At 39.5% G+C, this 18,011-nt stretch overlaps 2 protein-coding genes across 7 annotated transcripts in view; one reads left to right on the top strand and one right to left on the bottom strand.

Annotated features, from left to right (window-relative positions):
* The window catches only part of LOC104019306 (PI-PLC X domain-containing protein 1), an 18,603-nt gene extending 12,017 nt beyond the window's left edge, over window positions 1-6,586 (top strand). Inside the window, 4 exon segments of the mRNA XM_009472547.2 lie at window positions 212-367; window positions 3,895-4,078; window positions 5,075-5,331; window positions 5,333-6,586. Of these exon segments, the coding sequence (XP_009470822.2) occupies window positions 212-367; window positions 3,895-4,078; window positions 5,075-5,331; window positions 5,333-5,374 (639 nt within the window). The 3' untranslated portion in view covers window positions 5,375-6,586.
* GTPBP6 (GTP binding protein 6) lies at window positions 4,157-18,011 on the bottom strand. Of its 6 annotated transcripts, none has more exons than XM_087757621.1 (11): window positions 17,555-18,011; window positions 15,442-15,579; window positions 14,937-15,007; window positions 13,256-13,386; window positions 12,455-12,525; window positions 11,858-12,016; window positions 10,292-10,500; window positions 8,782-8,930; window positions 8,319-8,471; window positions 7,774-7,843; window positions 4,575-4,742 (listed from the first exon to the last, which is right to left on the bottom strand). In XM_087757621.1, the coding sequence occupies exons 1-11, from the start codon at window positions 17,928-17,930 to the stop codon at window positions 4,710-4,712; spliced, it is 1,560 nt and encodes a 519-aa protein (XP_087613747.1). In that variant the 5' UTR covers window positions 17,931-18,011; the 3' UTR covers window positions 4,575-4,709. The 6 variants fall into 6 exon arrangements, with proteins under 6 accessions (XP_087613744.1, XP_087613748.1, XP_087613749.1 ...); XM_087757620.1 differs by lacking the exon at window positions 4,575-4,742 and adding an exon at window positions 7,142-7,683; XM_087757618.1 differs by lacking the exon at window positions 7,774-7,843 and having other exon boundaries at window positions 4,157-4,742.

Here is an 18,011-nt window from a genome sequence, read left to right as displayed (position 1 = left end):
ACCAGCATAGACCTGCAGAAAGTAGGTTTTCCTGGGGTGCATCTCTCTGGACCACCTTGTGGGCAGTCAGATGGCCATCCTCCAGAAACCTACGCTGATTTTCAGTATTGTGATTGCGAGTCTAGCCCACCATCAATGCTCTGTTGGTTTTATGTCCTTTCCCCTGCATAGCGTAGGTGATTTTCTAAGTTGCCGTGACTCTCTCTTGTAGGATATTCTGTGGGAAGTGTTAAGGTGGTTGGAAACTCATCCTCAGGAAGTTGTTATCTTAGCCTGCAGGAATTTTGATGGATTAACCAAGAAACTTCATTGTCGTCTTACTGCCTGTATAAAAGAGATTTTCCAGTGTAAACTGTGTCCCAGAAATGTAAGTATGAGATCCTTTTTTTCTCCTTTTTTAAGAATATTATGGTGAGATCTTTGATTCCAAATTTTTAGATATATTCTACTTTCACTGCATTTTTAACCTAGGAAAAGTAACATTTGCTGCATCAGAGATAGGTCTTTACCTAATAAAACTGAGGAGATAAAGCAAACTTACATCCCACAGCGTGGAGGAGGGAATTGAATTTGACTGTCATGTCTGTTGAGTTGTGGGACAATAGTAGGGACACAACTGTCATCCACTGTCCTGTCCGAGTTTTGGGTTTGTTTTTTCTTTTTTAAAAAAAGTGTGTTATAAATGTAGTCCATACTATATTTATAGGATTTAAAGAATCCATTTTCTGCCTTTTCACAGCAATAATTACAAATGAATTTTTATGCTATTTATAATAGTTTAGGTTGGAAGTGACCTCTGGAGGTCATCTGGTCCAACCACACCATGTAAGACAGGACCAACTTCAAAGTTACATTGAGCTGTGTCCCGTCCATTCTTGAATATCTCTGAGGATGGAGATTCCACAACCTTTCTGTGCAGCCTGGTCCAACATTCGACCACTCTCACAGTAAACATGTTTTCCTTATCTGTCTGATCAGAATCTCTCTTGCTGTAACTTGTGTCTGCTGACCTTCATCCTTTTGTTACGCGTATCTGAGGAGTCTTCTCTACGTCTGCCCAGTTAGGTACTTGCAGACAGCAGTAAGGCCTGTCCATAGTCTTGTCGTCTTCATGCTGAACAGACTCAGCCTTCTCAGCCTGTCCTTGCGTGTCATGCTCCAGCCTCTGCTTGCACTGGTTGCATGCTGCTGGCCTCACTCCAGCATGTCAATGACTTTTTTTGTACTGGGGAAGCCCCAGCTCAAGACAGTACTTGAGGTGCAGTCCTACAACTGATGAATAGAAGGAAAGAACCCCTTCTCTTGACTTGCTGTCTGTGCCTTTACTAACATAGCCCAGTTTGCAGCTGACCTTTGCCACATGGGCACGCTGCTGGCTCACGTTCAGTTTGGTGTCTACTAGGACCTCCAGGTCCTTTTCTGCAAAGCAGCTTTTTAGCCAGCTGCCCCCAGTCTGTCCTGGTGTGTGGGGTTGGTCCGTTCAGGTGCAGGACTTTGTATTTGCCTTTGCTGAGCTTCGTGAGGTTTCTGTCAGCCCATGTCTCCAGCCTGGCGAGGTCCCTCTTAATAGCACCTCTGCCCTCAGTGCGTTTCTGGTGGCATTGCCTTTCTTTCCTGGACATGAGCTGGAGCTGACCTTCCAACCAGCCTAATATGCTCTCAGTCACCCAAACCTCCAGAAAAGCCTTAATTTAAATAATCAGAAATTATTTGGTTGCTACGTTTTAGGTGTTGAGATTTTTAGCTTCCTTTTTTTTACAAGGTGTGGGAGCTTTTAGCAGTTAAACAATTAACATTTCAAAGATGCACAGGAACAGAGGGTTTTCTCTGGAGATGTGAGGGGTACAGGATAATGATGACCCTGTTTGTGATTCGAATTCAGCCTTTGAAGCTAGTGTATCAGCAACGGGTGAGTATTACCATTTCAAAGCATTTTGTACAGCAGAGTTAAAATAGAACAATTCTCAGCAAAACTAGGGGATTCTGAATATTCAAGCCTCAGCTGAATAACTGGAGACCTGAGTGACATTGTTTTATTGCTTCCTCAAATAACTTGAGTGCGTAAGTCATGGATGAGCAGAGTAATACTGGAGAAGACAGTCAAATATGCTTTCAGACACATGGCCGGCTTTTAAAAAGAAAAAAAGATATGAATTGCAAAAGGGGCAAGCTGCTGCTGATAGTTTGTTGAACAAAAGTGATGAACGAATGGTTTGAGATCACTTGACCGAATAAAGAAGAACGTTTCCGAGTTGTGTCCCGGGGGAGGGAGGAAGGGCACTGGAGAAAAGAGAAGCCAAGTACTTCCCTCCAGCAGGAAGACTTGATTTCTGTGGGGTCTGTGACCAGCACAATGCATCTCACCATTTTTGCAAGTGATACCGTTGCAGGTTAGGTAGCTGTGGGGTTTTTGAGGATCACAGATTCAGATTTAACATCAAATAACCAAGTGCTTGCTTGCTTATTCTAAAATAATCTGGTATCTACTGTCTTTCAAGACTGCAACTCTGTCGTTGTACAAAAGTAAGCGTCAAAGTATTTATGAAGCAACTGCTAAGTAGAGGTCTATATGTAGTACTGGCACAGGCCACAGCGTGACAACATTACATTGCGTTTAAAATTTTAATTGCCTTAACTATTCAAGGTGTCTTGCTTTGATCTGGATTACTAGGGTTTAGAAATCCCTTGTTAGACATCTACAGTTTCACTTCTGCTTTGTTTGCAAAATAAGCACCTGTGCTCTTGTTCACATTTCTGGTAGCTGCTTTTTTTGGCTCTTATCCCACCCCCTTTGTGTTTTTTTTTTTTTTTTTTTTTTTTTAAGAGGTTCCAGCTTTAGAAAGGCAGCTGGAGTAAAGCAAAGGCTTCTGTCAACCACAGATTTTTGTAGTTTGAGTAGCTTGTGTCTTAATTTCGCAGTATTTTCTGACCTAATTGGGGCTTGCGCGCTCTCTCTCTTGGATGAACTAAAAGCGATTCCCATGTTCATTCAACCCTTGGCTCTCCTCAAAGATTTACATAAAACATTTTCAATTGCCTTTGGCTTTTATTTTAATTAATAAGTTAACTGGAACATCAAAAAGCCACCATTTCCTTTTCACAAGCAACAGACAGCTTTTAACCACAACATTCTTAAAAAAACAATACCTGTTAAATATGTTGGTTTTGCAAATAAAACTAGTCAAAGGTCCTCGATTCTGTCCAGTGGTAACGTTTGAGGACTGGAAAATGTCATTTCATATTGAAACACTTACTTAAATTTAACAGACCTGTTTCAGCCCGTCTGTCTGTCGGAGAAGGTTTCTGACTCAAGCCTTCCCCTCTCTCAATTCAAAACCCAATTTCAGAAACTTTCCACTTAGAGAAATCAGAATTAACATCTCTCTTGAAGACTTACATTTAGTCTTACAAAGTCTTAAGCAGTTCAGTTTTCTTTGATGGCTACAGCGACAAATTTGGATCGATGTGGGGCATTTGCCAAAATTATTCCTGCTTCTCTGTGTCTGTATTCCTGCAGCTGGCTGTAGGGCTTTGCCCCCCTCCTACCTCCTTTCACCAAATGGCCCGTGTCTTCCTCTCGCAACAAATTTTCAGCAGCGGTATGTGCATGAGGGCCGACACAGAGATGGTTTCTTCTTACACGGGTGTAAGACCTTGAGTTATGTACTTTACCGTAGTTGAATTGTTTGAGGAAAGGAGGAATCTGCTGACGTTCCCAGGCTGCTGTTGCCCCTGCAGCTTGTAACCCAGCCAACGAGCTACCGGGCTGTGCGCTTAAAAGCTTTAGTTGAACTGACTCCATGCCTCTCTACCAAGGCAATGTCACGTGTCAGTATTTGAACTTTGGGAACGCTGCTGTGCTGTTGACTTCAACCTGGGCACGCTTTCTCTTAGGTGGTGCCGACACTGCGGACCATGTGGCAGCGTGGCCATCAGCTTATAGTCTCGTACGAAGAGGACGTGCAAGTGGAAGAGCACTGTGAGCTGTGGCCCGCGATCCCATACTGGTGGGGAAACAAAACTGCCACTCGCGCTCTTATCCATTACTTAGAGCACATGAAGCGGATGGGCCGTCCAGGTAGGCACAGGGGCTCGGTCGGAGGAAACAAGGGGCGTGTACAGACAGCGATGCAAAACATATAGGACGTCGGGCGATCGTAGCGTTACGGGATACAGCTTTGCGCATGCTGTGTGCACGAGGTGTGCCCGTGTCGCTGAGTGCTCGGCCCACCCCTGGGCGAGTGCAACGTTCACGGTTGGCGCAGTGCAAATACCTGCGTCAGTGTATGTACGTGCATAGACTATATAAATTGTGGCAGCTGCTTCACTTGTGTGATCCTGTGGAAAAGAAGCCCTCAGGAACGACCAGCTTGCTGGCGCTGTCACGCTCATCTCACGGGCAGGAGACTGCTTCCTCAGTCCCGTGCTTGCCGCTTTAGGCAGCGCCGACGGTGAGGGAAATGCATTACGCTAGCCTTGCTGTGAAAAGAAACCCCTACAAGGATGGTGCATGAAGGCTGTAGCTACATCAGGAAATAGCAGCGCTCGAGCACGCTGGTGTAGTCTAAGCTGAAAGAAATTCAGTCCATAACCTCTGACGCAGCTCTGTGACGTGCACGCGTGGGGTGACGACGGGGAGAACTGCTTCGAAAGCACGCTCCCCAGCCAGAGGAGAGCGCTCGGGTAGGTGCACCCTGTGTTCCTGTCCGTCACGGGGCAAGGCTAAGCCTTTGGGAGCAACCCTTACAGAAACAAACATAGTTTACAAAGGAGGACTAGTTAGGGGAGAACCTTTAGTCTGCAGTGAACAATTTACATCAACTTAGCTAAACTGGAATGGTTCAATAACCGAGCTTGGTTCAGTAACTATTTACTACAGCATGCAGTTGCAACAAGAGAAGACCATCTACTGAAACAGGTGTAGGGATATGAAACAATACAGAAAGATTATAAAGTTAGTATTTTAATGATTCCCAGAGGAATGAGATCTGGAGTTAATGCAATGTCGAGTTAATGCAGTTTCTGTTCTCCCCAAAGGAATATTTAATGTGACACCTTCTGATTTTTGTTTCAGAAAAATTCTTTGTAGCGGGGATTAACCTTACTGAAAATTTAAGGTATATTCTTGTACACCCATTTGGATCGTTGAAGAAAATGACGCTTCAGAGTCTACCATGCTTGAAGATCTGGATAAAGCAGCAGTATCCAGGACCAAAAAAAGAATGTATTAACATCATTGCTGGAGACTTCATAGAAAACAATGATTTTGTCAAAGATGTGATAGAACTCAACACAAAAATTAATCCTCCATTACACTGTCAAAGTAAAGGGGCTGGAACAAATAGCATTTCATTCTCAGCTTCTTAATCTGTGAAAAGCTGAAAAGGCTTTGTCTGCATTTTAATACGTCCTGGTTTAAACATCCTGCATCCCATAAAGATCCAGTTAACTTAAACCAGGGATGTTTTAAAGGCTCGGTAAGAAAACTGCTCTCAACCTCACCAGGGTTTCAAGGCCTTGTCACAGAAAAGACAGCAGGCAGACCTGGCTGAAGTCTCTACAGAAGGATGGCATAGGTACAATTTACTTGGACGTGCTTAGAGTCTGTAGCAGCTGGCAATATTGAAAGTCCCAAGAACTTAATCCTATTTTTTTACATGTGAGCAAGGAGAAATATGTCAGTAGCTGCATGAATTATTTTGTGATAAAATCTTTCTTATAATTGTGAAGATACTCTGCAGCACTTGCAACCCCAATTCTCAGTATTTTATATTGGTGTGAAACTGACTTGTCTGTTTTCATAGTTTGTGTTAAATATACAAAAGGAACAGTTTAAAAATATTTTTGATATATCAAAGATACTGTATTGACAATCCTATTTGACATGATTTTTATATGCACACCAATACAGCACTAACATTAGAGAGCCAGAAGTGGCCGTACTGTTCTTGTGTGCTGAGCATCAGTTGTGAGCCACTTTACCAACAGGGTAGTCACAAAGTTTTGATTTGTAAGAGGTATGTGTATTTGAACACTTATTCTTTTTATCATTCATGCCAGTTCTGCAGTGATAAAGATACCAAAACTAGGCCCCTAGACAATTTTGTCTGTGGTAAGGAAATATTTTGGCAACACCAAATAAAACATATGCCTTACATTGAAAATAAACACATATAAAACAAATTCCTTATCTAAACTCAGACTGCTCTAAAAATACAGATTCTTGGCAGGCTCATTTGGGGTTTTACAACTGGTCTTTTATTTACCTATTTTAGTAGCTCTATAGTTATTTTTCCTCTCAATAAGTGTTCTTTGCTTATGTAAAAACTAAGGGTTTTATGTTGTTTGCCACTGCATATTAATCCTATTTTTCTATTTTTAACAGATGATCATTAAGGTAAGAGAAATGGCAAGCATCAGGACTAAAACAAAACCAGGCATTGTATAAAGTTTACTATGCAGCTTTATCAATATACCTCACTTTTTAGATGCACTTTATATGCAAAAGCTGAGTTCAGATGTCTGACAAGATGTTCATGTTTGCAGTAGGTATTTGCAGAAGTTTGAAATCAGCTGCTACTTGACATCAGATCAAACTCCCCCTAGACTTCTCAGGATGAAAGGCTAGGATGCTACCTCCTCATGCAAGCTCTTCCAATTGCAGAATACATAGGAGTAAAAACCCAAACATTCCATTTACAAAGCGAACTTTCTAATTGCTTTTTTACAGTGTTTTTTATCCTTGTTCTTACCTCTATGTACTTCATACTGAGCAGTCATTCAGTTTTGATTTTTTTTTTTGAGCCACTACCTGCATGAAGTGTTACATTATACGTAGTCAGAATGTTTTTCTGCTTATCTTTTGTACCCTCAAGTGGCTTGTCACTCTGTCTAATAAAACTTGATCTCTGTGTAATATGGACTGAAATAGTTTTGCTTCTATGTTCTGTGATACTATTTCATTTGTTCCCAATAGTAATTCATAACTCAGGTAATGGATCAGGCTTTGTTTCTTTTTTTTTCTTTGTGAAATAATTTCACACAAAATACATGATTTGCCATACCTTAAATGTTTTCTGTTTAAGAACTGACACAGTAATAGGTACTGTGGATAAATTACTGTATACAAGAAAACTATGGGTAAAAGATGTTCACAGCTAACTTTATTTATTGCTTTAAATATACAAATCTATGTTTTTTTGCTTCACTGCAATACGACATGGCAGTTATTTTACTTAAACATGTACTAAAGCAGAATGCATGAACCTATCTGTATTCTTTATATACAGCCAACAACATTGTGTTCACTAACTTTCATTTTCCAAGGACCTTAATTATTATTTTATCCTGAGAAATAGGGTAAAAATCTTTATTTGTATGATATAAGAAACTTAGTACTTTTCTGAAGGTTAATTCAGATGCCATCCAGTGATTTCCATGTGTTTGAGGTCCACAGCTTATAGCCAACAACTGTTTCAACATTAAAAATTTAGTGCTCTCATTCTGTCAGCAAGTGCAAGGAAACTCAAAGCTCTTATTGTTTCCAAACAGAAGTTTTCTGAGACTGTCCATTTCTAAAATACGTCAAAAACATCAACTGGGGAAGAAATACACTCTTCAACACTCAGGCTAACAAGTCATTAACTTCATTTCACATCCTCTTAGTGCGATCAGTTTCTTTTCCTAGAAAAGGATGCAGTTTCATGGCATAAAAATCTTACTGTTAGGAAAAAGGTTTTTGTATCTGCCAAAAGCAGAATTGCTGATTATCACCTTCACCCTGGCTGTGCCATCTTCAGGCATGACTTCTACTTCCTGAACTGTTGCTTCTTTATAGAGCCAACTGTAGAAGTAAAAGCATGTTAGCATCTTAGAGGTATGACATACTGCAGAAAACGTGATCTTTGTTTTAGGTCAACACGTTCCAAGCGAGGCAATTTAACACTTTAAAAGATGAAGTGCTTCACTTAACTTTTCATTTGCTACTTCCTGTTTGGAAATAGGGTATAGTGTTTTCATAAATCCCTCAGATTTGTGTTTTTATCAGAAATCTGGCTCCAGGACCAGTGGCCTGGTCTTTCAGGAAGTTATGTTTTACTGCAGTAACACACAGAACTCTGTGAAGGACACTTTCAGAAGCAGACTCCAGGGTATCTAATGAGGATTTTTTTCTCAATAGGTCAGAAAACTTTGATAATTATCCCTGTAATTCTTAACACAGATTAAGATCAGTATGATATGATTTGGAAATTTTAAGACATGCAAGACTAAGAGTTTCATATTTCTCCAGGTCCTTCTTACAATTCAAAGTTATTTACCTTAGCTGAGGTCCCTCTAAGTTGATGTTAACTGTCAGAATCTTCTTCCCTGTTGCTGCCAAAATTTTTTTCTCTATTTCTTCTTTCAGCTCTTCTAAACCATGTCCATGTAGAGCAGAAATGGCTATGGCATTTTCTTCAGTGGGTTTATACCTGAAAGGTAACAATTGCTAGCACATTTGATCATGAAGATTAGGCTGTGAAAATATTCCAAGCACAGACAGTTTAATTGTGTTACTTCATACTGGCACCTTCCTACAGAGGCCACTTCTTGTGTGACTCAAGTGATTTCTTTTGTAATTAAAAGATAATGAATTCTTTTTAAGACCAGAGTTACATATGTAAAAGATTGAGAAACACTATTAAATGTATTCAGAAGTGTGGGAGCTCTTTTCTAGACTAAGAATTAAAAAGCTTCCGGAACATAAGAAATGTTTAAATACCCTTAGCATTTCCTGCTTACCTTTCTATCAAATCCACTTTGTTATGAACTTCTACCATTGAGTCCAATAAATGGCTGGGAAGATTAAGATTCTTCAGAACTGACAGAACGGTTGCTTTCTGGAGGATGGTTTCTGGATGAGTAACATCCCTCACATGAACTATCAGATCCTAGCAAACATCAGCATAGAAGACAGTTACTTAATGAAACTCACCAGTTACCAAGTTGTAGAGATTTTATACTATTTTTGCATTGCTAATTCATATAAGATACTTTCCTATCCATTAGATAATACACTGGCAGGTAAACCAATACTGTTTTTTGTACCAAGATGGAAGAAAAACTGTAGCAGCTTAGTCTTTCACTTCACAGTGAGTATGAATTGCCTCCAACAACCCTGAAACAAACTAGTTACAGAATTCAGTTTTCAAATAATAACTGATCTAGTTTTTCAGTACCAAGGCTTTGTAACAATAAGGCTTCAAAAATACTAGAGAAGAAAAAGAGTGAACTCTAAAAAACTTTTAGAAAAGTAATGGCTGAAAAACTGTTTCAAAAATGGGGAAGATACACCTATGTAACTTGTAATTTTGTTTTTACATTCAAAATGCAGAAGATTCTTCTTATCCTTACTCTTAGCTCCTGAGATACTATTACTGGTGCTTCACTTAGAAAGCTTTATACAAAAGTTATCAGTTTCAAGTACATACACGATCATGTTTGCCATGACAAAAACCAAACAGCCAAATTCAGCATTTGCATTCAAAATGTTTCGTCACCTTTGCTCAAGATACTGCTTCAAACTTCTGAAAACTAGCGAGAAGTGAATTTCTTGCCTTTCATTTAACACTTCAGAATAAGAGACAAACAGGACAGTTGCAGCCAGCTTTTGAACGTCCTATTGTTACATGGTGAGGTGTCCAATCCTCAGAAGCATTCTGGCATCCAGCTACCACTGAATTTCATTACCCTTGATGATACAGGCTTTGTGTTTAAATGTCTGTGTATATGCAGCTTTATGCTTTGCTATAACACAGGAAACTACCTTTAATGAGAAAATGATTGGAAAAGTACATTGATGTTTATTACATGCTGCCTGCATCACATCACAGTCACCCACTTTTAGAGCTATAGGAAACCTTAAGTTAAAAACAGATCATTTCAGAGGCTTTATTTGATTTTTAACTCTCAAGAAAGCTAGCCTCAACTTATTCTGATGCACTGTTTAGGTTTTCATATATTTGATCAGCAAAATCTGATTTATCTGGTTTACATATCATGGAGAAGGACACATATACTCCAAATAAACCCTTTCTGAAATCTCTTAATATCTATATATTCTGCATAATTTCAAGTGTCAGAAAATTGGCTTATGGTAAGATATTTACCTCATTACCTTAGGAGGCTACTATAGTCAGCCAGATACTTCACTAAGAACAGCATGCCAATTAACTTCCCCTTTTCTGAAGGAGTGAGGATTATCTAAAAGGAAATTAATTTGATTTCTCAATTTTTACAGTCAAATACTTACTGAGTAAGCCACTTCTTCTAATGTAGCTGAAAAGGACTCAACCAGATTATGTGGAAGATCAGTTAGAAACCCAATAGTGTCAACATAAATAACTGCCATTTGTGAGGGCAGATAGCCAGCATGGGCTGTAATATCAAGAGTGGCAAATAGCTGATCTCTGGGTTGGAGTCCTGCTTCCCCAGTCAAGGCTTTGATCAGGGTAGTTTTTCCTAATTAAAGAAAAAAAGAATAAGATTTTAATGGCTTGTTTCAAGTAAAAAATTAATTTGCAAGGCTCAGGTGAGTTGTATGATGTAACATACCTTCATATCTATTTCACTAATTTAAATCTAGCCTATGATTAGTTATCTATATGATGTTACAAAATCCAAAGACAGTCTTATCTTTTATAACTTGGAATTGGATTTAAGGCCAGGTCTGGAAGCTATGCTGTGAAATCACAAGATGATCAAAGACTGAACTGATCTGCAAAGTGACCTACCCACATATCTCACCTCTAAGACTACCTGAAGAGCATTGCCATGACAGCATTAGAAGCATACACTTATGCACTCCTCAGTGCTTCTGTTGTCAAATAAAACAATTAAATATTTACTTGTTAAATCCAACAATAAACAGAAGCACTAATAATATGTAGCTTACTAGGTTTATGCTTTCATAGGGCATTTCCTCATGAACATAATACTAAAGACATTTATTTAACTCCATGAATATTTCACAGAATTTAGTCATTAAAGTGCTCAGTATATACCCTAGTTAAAGTATTTCAATTATGTGTATGAAATTATAATATATATATATATTTTGTTGAATCTTCAGTTTTAAAAGTACGGGAAGTATGACATTTAAGAAAAACATACAGTGAAATCCAAATCTTTGAGTATATAACTGATAACAAAATTAGTGCGAGGTAAGTTTGTTTCTATAAAGATTTGAATAAGAAAATGAAATGGTCTTAAGGTAATGTAACCTGAAAAAAGTGTCTAGTCCAAAGTCTATTAATGCCTTGTGTATGATTTCACTTGTGTAAGCTATAAAAAAAACCAAACAAACCACCAGAAAAAAGCCTTTAGCTTTATTTATTTTCTCTTACGAACGCATCTCAGAACACTATTTATTAATCAATGAAAAGCTACAGTGCTTCTTAAGCACATTTCTCAGATCAACTGCCAACTCTCCTGAATTTTCCTCCTATGCCTCAGGCCTTCACAGTGGTCTGAACACTCATGTATTTTTCTCTACCCATTCTGATCAAGTAAGAAAGATTCATATGAAGGGACACTAGCAGTACAGTCTCCAGCACTATATATAAAATCTTTTTGGCACAATAGGTGCCAGGCATTTCTCTAAAACATGTCTTCAAGACTTGGGGGGGGAATCTAACTACAACGAGCATCCTTCGCTTCCCTAACTATATCCTAATTGACATATATTCATTACACAATTTAAAAACTAATTAAAATACGAAGCCTGTTCACACTGAAATGAGATTCTGGCTACAGTTTCTAATTAAAAGTTAGACAATGTAAGCTCTTTTGTGTAACAATTTCACGAGTTTTTGCTTACCACAATTAGTATAGCCCATTACTGAGATAATTGGAAACTCGCGTTTTCTGCGCTGAGTTCTAAGTAAAGACCTTTTTCTTCTTAGTTTCTCCAGGGCATTCCTAATTTTAAGTTCTTTTTCTTTCAAGATGCGATTCTGTGTTTCCATGAATGTTTCACCTGAAAAACACAAATTAATAATTGGCAGAATAGTCTACAAGAGAAACAGCAAACCAAGTGATGTTGTGCGTTTGGAAATCAAGTGAGTTAGCACTAGGGCGTATGAAGTTATAAATAAGCAACTAAAAATAAGACAGAGTCAGAGTGATAAGTAATTATTAAAACATATGCTAAGCACTCTAGAATAACAATGTACATTTATGATAAACTCTTGTGGCAGCAAATGTTCTGTCCATGGTCACTTACTGAGCCAATACAGACCAAAACTTTACTATTTAAGTTACTTTCCAATAAATTTTTGTACATTCACTTAATTAGATGCAGAACACAAACAGTTTCTCCTCCCAGCCTCCTCCAAATAAAATAAGACGCAATTAATTTTGTTTAAAGGCTATGGAGGAAAAAACCCTCTAATTCATGAGAATATTTAGACTTCACCTGAGCCCATGATGTATCTTGATCCACCTCTCTGCTGATCTAGCTGAGACACCTCATTTTTCAGATTTGACCTGGCAATGGAGTAACAGTTAATTAGAAACAATTTTCTTTAATCAAGCTATCCTAAAATGCCTAACAAATGTGATGCAGTAGTGATATTCTCATAGTAGAAACAAAACCACCAAATGACAGAGCTCTAAATAAAACCTGCTCATGGTGAGAAGCCTGGCGAAAAAAAAATCCAGATTTTCCTGGCCCCTCAACTGTGATTTGAAAAATCATGCAACTCTCTTAGCAAATTATAATGGTTATGCTGAAATTTCAGAGAGCCAAAGAGGCCTCTGATACATCCATGCAACTCACACCAACTTCCATGTACAAATATTTCTATGCCATGTAAGGTAGAAATGTGGAAAATTCAGATAGAAATTAATGCCTTTAATCTTCCTTGTTTATAGCTTTCCTTATTAAACCCATCAATATTATATATGGGATACACATATCCAATTCCTACACATTCTTGCAATCCATATTCTGCATTAGAAAGAACTGGGACCTTTTCATGAGAAATATATTTTGTAAGATCATCTATTCAACACTTTCTGGTTTTGCCTGTCAGCACTGCAGCAGCTTAAAACAATGACAGTAAAGCAAATATTTCTATGCTCTAATCAATCACTATGCAAGCACTGAAACAGTGTCATTTTTCTTTACAGTACAGTATTACCATTTTTGTTATTGTAAAGAAATAGTCAGTAAAATACGTAAATATCAGTATGTGATTTGCACAGCTCGAGGTACCTGAGAAGTGGAATTTCAGCCAATGCTATCTGAAGTTTTGCTTCTTTGGTCCGGGCATTACAACGAAAAATGTGAAGTACAACAGCGTATCTGTCAAAGACTTTCACACCCCAGGCATCTTCTAGTTCTTTCTTTAGCCATGTAAGACAAAATAACCTGGATGTTTTCTGTCCCCCACACTATCAGTAGCTCAATTCCTACACAGCACTACAGTTACAGTTAGCTGATGGATGCTTGAACTCAGAGGATCTCAGGATTCCATTGCAATGGATGGGTAACGATTATGAGCACGCAAAGGCAAAATTTGTTTGACTGTGAAGAGTTTAGAAGGCAGAACTTTATGTCTAGGCCCATCAAATTCAGCAAGAACCCTTCCATTGCCTTTAATGGTTTCTGACAACAGCTCTTACAGCATATCTCAGAATCAAGAATCTCAGTGGTTAAGTCCATGCAAAAAATAATTATGGAATGCTGGTATGGGAAAGGATAGGGATAACATAAGAAAAAAGCCTACCGAAATTTAAAAAAAAAATTAGAAAGAGAGGAAGGCAGGAAGATTATTCCATAACCAGCTTTTCATGAAATACTTAAAAAACCCTAACCAACCAACCAAAAAACAAACAACCCCCCCCACCCTTGCTCTAATTCAGCAAAAGACACTTAAAGCATGCAGTAGTTCCCCTCTGCCATCTCTAAAATCCAGAATGCTTGTGTTTTATACATGTTCCCAAACACTTCCTTGAATCAACCCTGTCAAATTGCTCTTAAGATCTAGATTTGTGAAGATTTTTTTAGCAAATCTAGTACTAAAAGTAGGGAATAAAAACTAGGAAATTGAAATTAAACATTTTCAACTTCCATTTCATCAATAAATTGAAATGCTCGAGGTAACTATCTGTTAGAGATATTTACCATCTCTGTTCATTTTATAATCAGTGAAAGCATTCAAAACTACCAGCAAAACATTAATGTTTGCTTGCAGAGTTTGCATGCACTTTACACCCAGCATGATGGTGTACATGCAAAAAAACTAAGAAGTATTTATTTCAGTTTGTCTAAGCATTTCAAAGAGCATCTATAGTTCATGCACCAGTTGTTTTACTGCTGTTAAAAAAAGTGAAGCATGCTCCTCCCCTCAACATAATTTGTCCATTTAAAATACGGTTTCTTTTTAAGGGTTAGGAATGAAAGTTTAAATATTTGAAACATCCAAATATAAGCTGGCTCTGAATTTACACCTGATATTCAAAATACAATACAGCATCCACAGAACTATAGGAAAATAAATACACTATCCATATAGGTATAGAAACTTGTGTGTATAGCTAATCTAAAATGTTGACATTCTTCATAATGCAGCTTTTATTATCACCTCCATTTTGTGAAAAAGACCTTGAGTAACTTTTCCCACATTTTAAGTAGAGCCAGTGGCAAATGCGGGAGCAGAGTCTATACTAAACGCCTATTAGGCTGCTGGAAAATTTCAGGCACGAGAGCTGGAAACACATATCAACTGGACAAATGCAATAAGAATTAAGTTTTCTTTCAACAAAACTCAGTCCAGGTGGCTTCACATATTACCATTTGCAAATTCAGAGTCATAACTGATCCTACTTCTCATAACGTCAATAGCTTCCGAAAAATACCGATGTAAAGAATATGATTTGATATATTTAATTACCTTTGTTAGTGAAGATATTCTTTCCACATTCAAGAAGACAGCTGTCACATGGGGCAATTTTTTAATCTTTTCTAAAAGATGGATAACCATTACAAAATACAGTGTTAAATGTCAATTGTCTTTTTAAAATATACAGAATATAAAACCATTTTGCACTGAGCAGAATGCTCATAAAATATCAAATGGCATCATATTCTTTGTTCACAAACCAGTTGTATTTTGCACTGATTTAGTACTATGTAAAACAGTTGCCAGTTTCACTTATGTCAATCACATAAATGCAGGGATTAAGTTGCCTCACACATTTTCAGTGCACATGGGTTATTTCTATTCTGTGTTGCTTTTGTAGCCTTAAAAAAAAATTCTTCAAAGTTTGTTTGCAAACCTGCATGATGGACAAACAAAATTCTCTCTCTCTTCAGCTTTCATACCTATCCTTAAACAGTTCAAGCTGCAGAAGTCTTCCATTTAGAATGATGCAGTGCTGAAAAATCTCAGTCCTTACCTGTCAAAACCTGAAAGTTTCCTTTGCCAAAAATAAACTTCTTGTCAGGATTTTTTGTAGGAATAATTATTTTATCTAAAACTGTCCAGTTCTGAAGGGTATCTACAAGAGCAACGGCTTCAGCAATCTGTAATTCAGCTTTACGGACACAAAAAAAAAAAAAAAAGATTATAATATACCAACATAACTTTGCTCAGATTTCCAGTAACTACAGTACGTGCATGAACAGGGAAACACTAAGCTACACTGAAATTCTACTAGGGTGTTTATTTTAACGAGTAGCGCAAGGGGCAAAATGTCTTACCTCTAATCAGAATTAAACTTCTAGTTTGATGCAATTTCATCACACAAAGCGAAGTTATTTCGATGGTTGTTGATTTAGAATAATTTTTAATTGTATTGTCAGCAAAGAAATTACCAAGCTTTTTGCCTCAACAAGTGAAATGAATAACTAGTTGGAAAATAAATAGTTATTTTAGATGAGCACAAAACCACGTCATTAATTCCTTGGTGTTTTGCGGCAACATTTAAAGCATTACTAATATGGCATATCTTGCTGCTAACTTCACTGGTACTTATTCATAAAGGACCTACACTGATTTATGACTTGCTAAACCCAGCAGATTCCAATCCTGTATTCTGGTTCATCGGTCACTTTTTTTTTTTTAAACATATACATGACAAAGCACTGATTTTTCAGGACTTTGTGAAATCACAAAGACTACACGTGCAGATCAAATCAGTAGATCCAGTTTTGATTTGCCAAATGGGAATAAGGTCCTCTCTTCATAACAGATTTGTCAAGTTTCTCAGATAGCAAAATGTAATTGACATATTAAATAGGTTACCTCAGTCCAAAATGTAATATATTTTTAAAGATAACCATGATCCTCTTTCTCCTCATTTTGTTAGTGTTCCTTGTAAAATGCACAGATTTCCTGTTGTACCTGTGGTGTTTCAACAATCATTCCAAAACATTTGTTCAGACTTCAGGCTCTTCATCTGGAGGGCCTAAATAAATGGAAAGGGATCACTGCTATTCTTCTGTATGTCTGGACAGAAAGGTGCCTTCGGATTTTTTTTTTTTTCAGTTGCAAAATGGGAACGGTTATGTAAATTCCAAAAAGGTTACAAACTTTATTCTGCAAAGTGACAATTTGTTATAATTAGCAGCACTAATAAAACTAAATAATATTTAGGTTCATTGCATAATAAACTTGAACACAAGACAGACTATCATATATAAATCGTCATCTCTCTCTCTCTCTCAAACTAACTTAGAAAACGCTTAATCCTTTCTATTACAACTGTGTAATTAGAGAAGCGTTTAGGGAAACAACATCAAGCCAAGTTCATCATACACCTTACGAATGCATGATTAATGTGTACGTATTAGCTAGCTACAAGGATTTCTGAGGGAAACCTGAGAACAGCAATGCTAATTAAGGTCCTTCCACAGGCATTACTGGCGACTACATCCCTAAGTAACTACACAAAGGCACTCCTTAAAGGCCGTGAGAGGACTTAATTACACGAGACCTGATCTTCACCACACTCTGTTCTATGGACAGGAGAGCATTCCTGCTCTTCAGCCAACTCCCGGGCAAGCCCAAGGCTGACGGACTCCTGCCTGCCTGGCCGGGCAGCGCGGCTGAGGGCTGATGGCTACCGATGTGCTGCTAAGGGGGAAACCCGGCTGCTGCCTTACGCAGCCTGAGCGCTCTATGCACCAAGTGGCTTTGCTGTCCAAGACCCGAAGTCAGCGTGATTTACACGGCAAAGCACACATCTGCCCACGCTCACCGAGAGCGCGTTGCCTTCTAAAAAGTTATCAAAGAAGAAAACACCGACCTAGACCTTTTATCTACCCCGAGTTTCTATTTCGCAGTTTTACCACTGTAATTACAGTCCTACTTCACAGTTTTACCACTGTAATAACGGCTCTACTTCACGCTACCAGCACCGATTCCCTCAGCGTACTCCTGCCGACCGTGCAGGTCTACGACTGGGGGAAACGGGGAAACGAGGCGGGGACGGGGAGCCGGGAAGCGGCGCGGCGGGCTGGCGGGACCCGCGGGGGGTCACCGGCCCGACCCCCGCCGCAGCCACCCACCCGTGGTGAGCGGCGACTTCCTCGGGCCCCACTTGACGGCCGGCTGCACCACGGCCACACGCTGCGCGCCGGGCTCCACGGCCAGCGGAGAGGGGCCCAGCAGCTCCTCCAGCTCCGCCTCATCCTCCTCTGCCTCATCCTCATCCTCCTCTTCCTCTTCCTCCTCGCCAGCGCCCGCCGTCCCCGTCCACCGTGCTCCGCCGCCCGCCCGCGGTGGCTCGCCCCTGCCTGGCGGCCGCTGGGGAGCCCGCAGGCCAACGGCGGCGCTGAGCGGACGGGCGGACAACGGCCCGCCGCGGCAGCGGGCCGCAGCGAGAGCCGCCGCCGCTTGCCGGCAGCGCAGCAGGAGCGACCGGGAGAGGCTACCGGGCCCCATGGCGTGCCCGCCGCCGGCGCCTCGGTGCCCCCTCCCCCGGGCAGGGGGGCGGGGAGGGGCCGTTACGGGCCGCGCCCTTCC

The sequence above is a fragment of the Nipponia nippon genome, unplaced genomic scaffold (genome assembly GCF_047370975.1).
Source record: "Nipponia nippon isolate SJK-2023a ecotype South Korea unplaced genomic scaffold, ASM4737097v1 scaffold_2, whole genome shotgun sequence".
Lineage (NCBI taxonomy): Eukaryota > Metazoa > Chordata > Aves > Pelecaniformes > Threskiornithidae > Nipponia > Nipponia nippon.
The sequence above is the reverse complement of the archived record's forward strand: the minus strand, read 5'-3'. Positions and strand labels throughout refer to the sequence as shown.

Excerpts from the sequence above, each read along its gene's own strand:
- GTPBP6 (XM_087757618.1), bottom strand. The coding sequence starts at position 17,930 with ATGGGGCCCGGTAGCCTCTCCCGGTCGCTCCTGCTGCGCTGCCGGCAA. Across the intron at positions 13,387-14,936 it reads GAATATCTTCACTAACAAAG|AAAGAACTAGAAGATGCCTG; the intron begins GTAATTAAATAT and ends ACATGGCTAAAG. Across the intron at positions 10,501-11,857 it reads AATGGGCTATACTAATTGTG|GAAAAACTACCCTGATCAAA; the intron begins GTAAGCAAAAAC and ends TTCTTTAATTAG.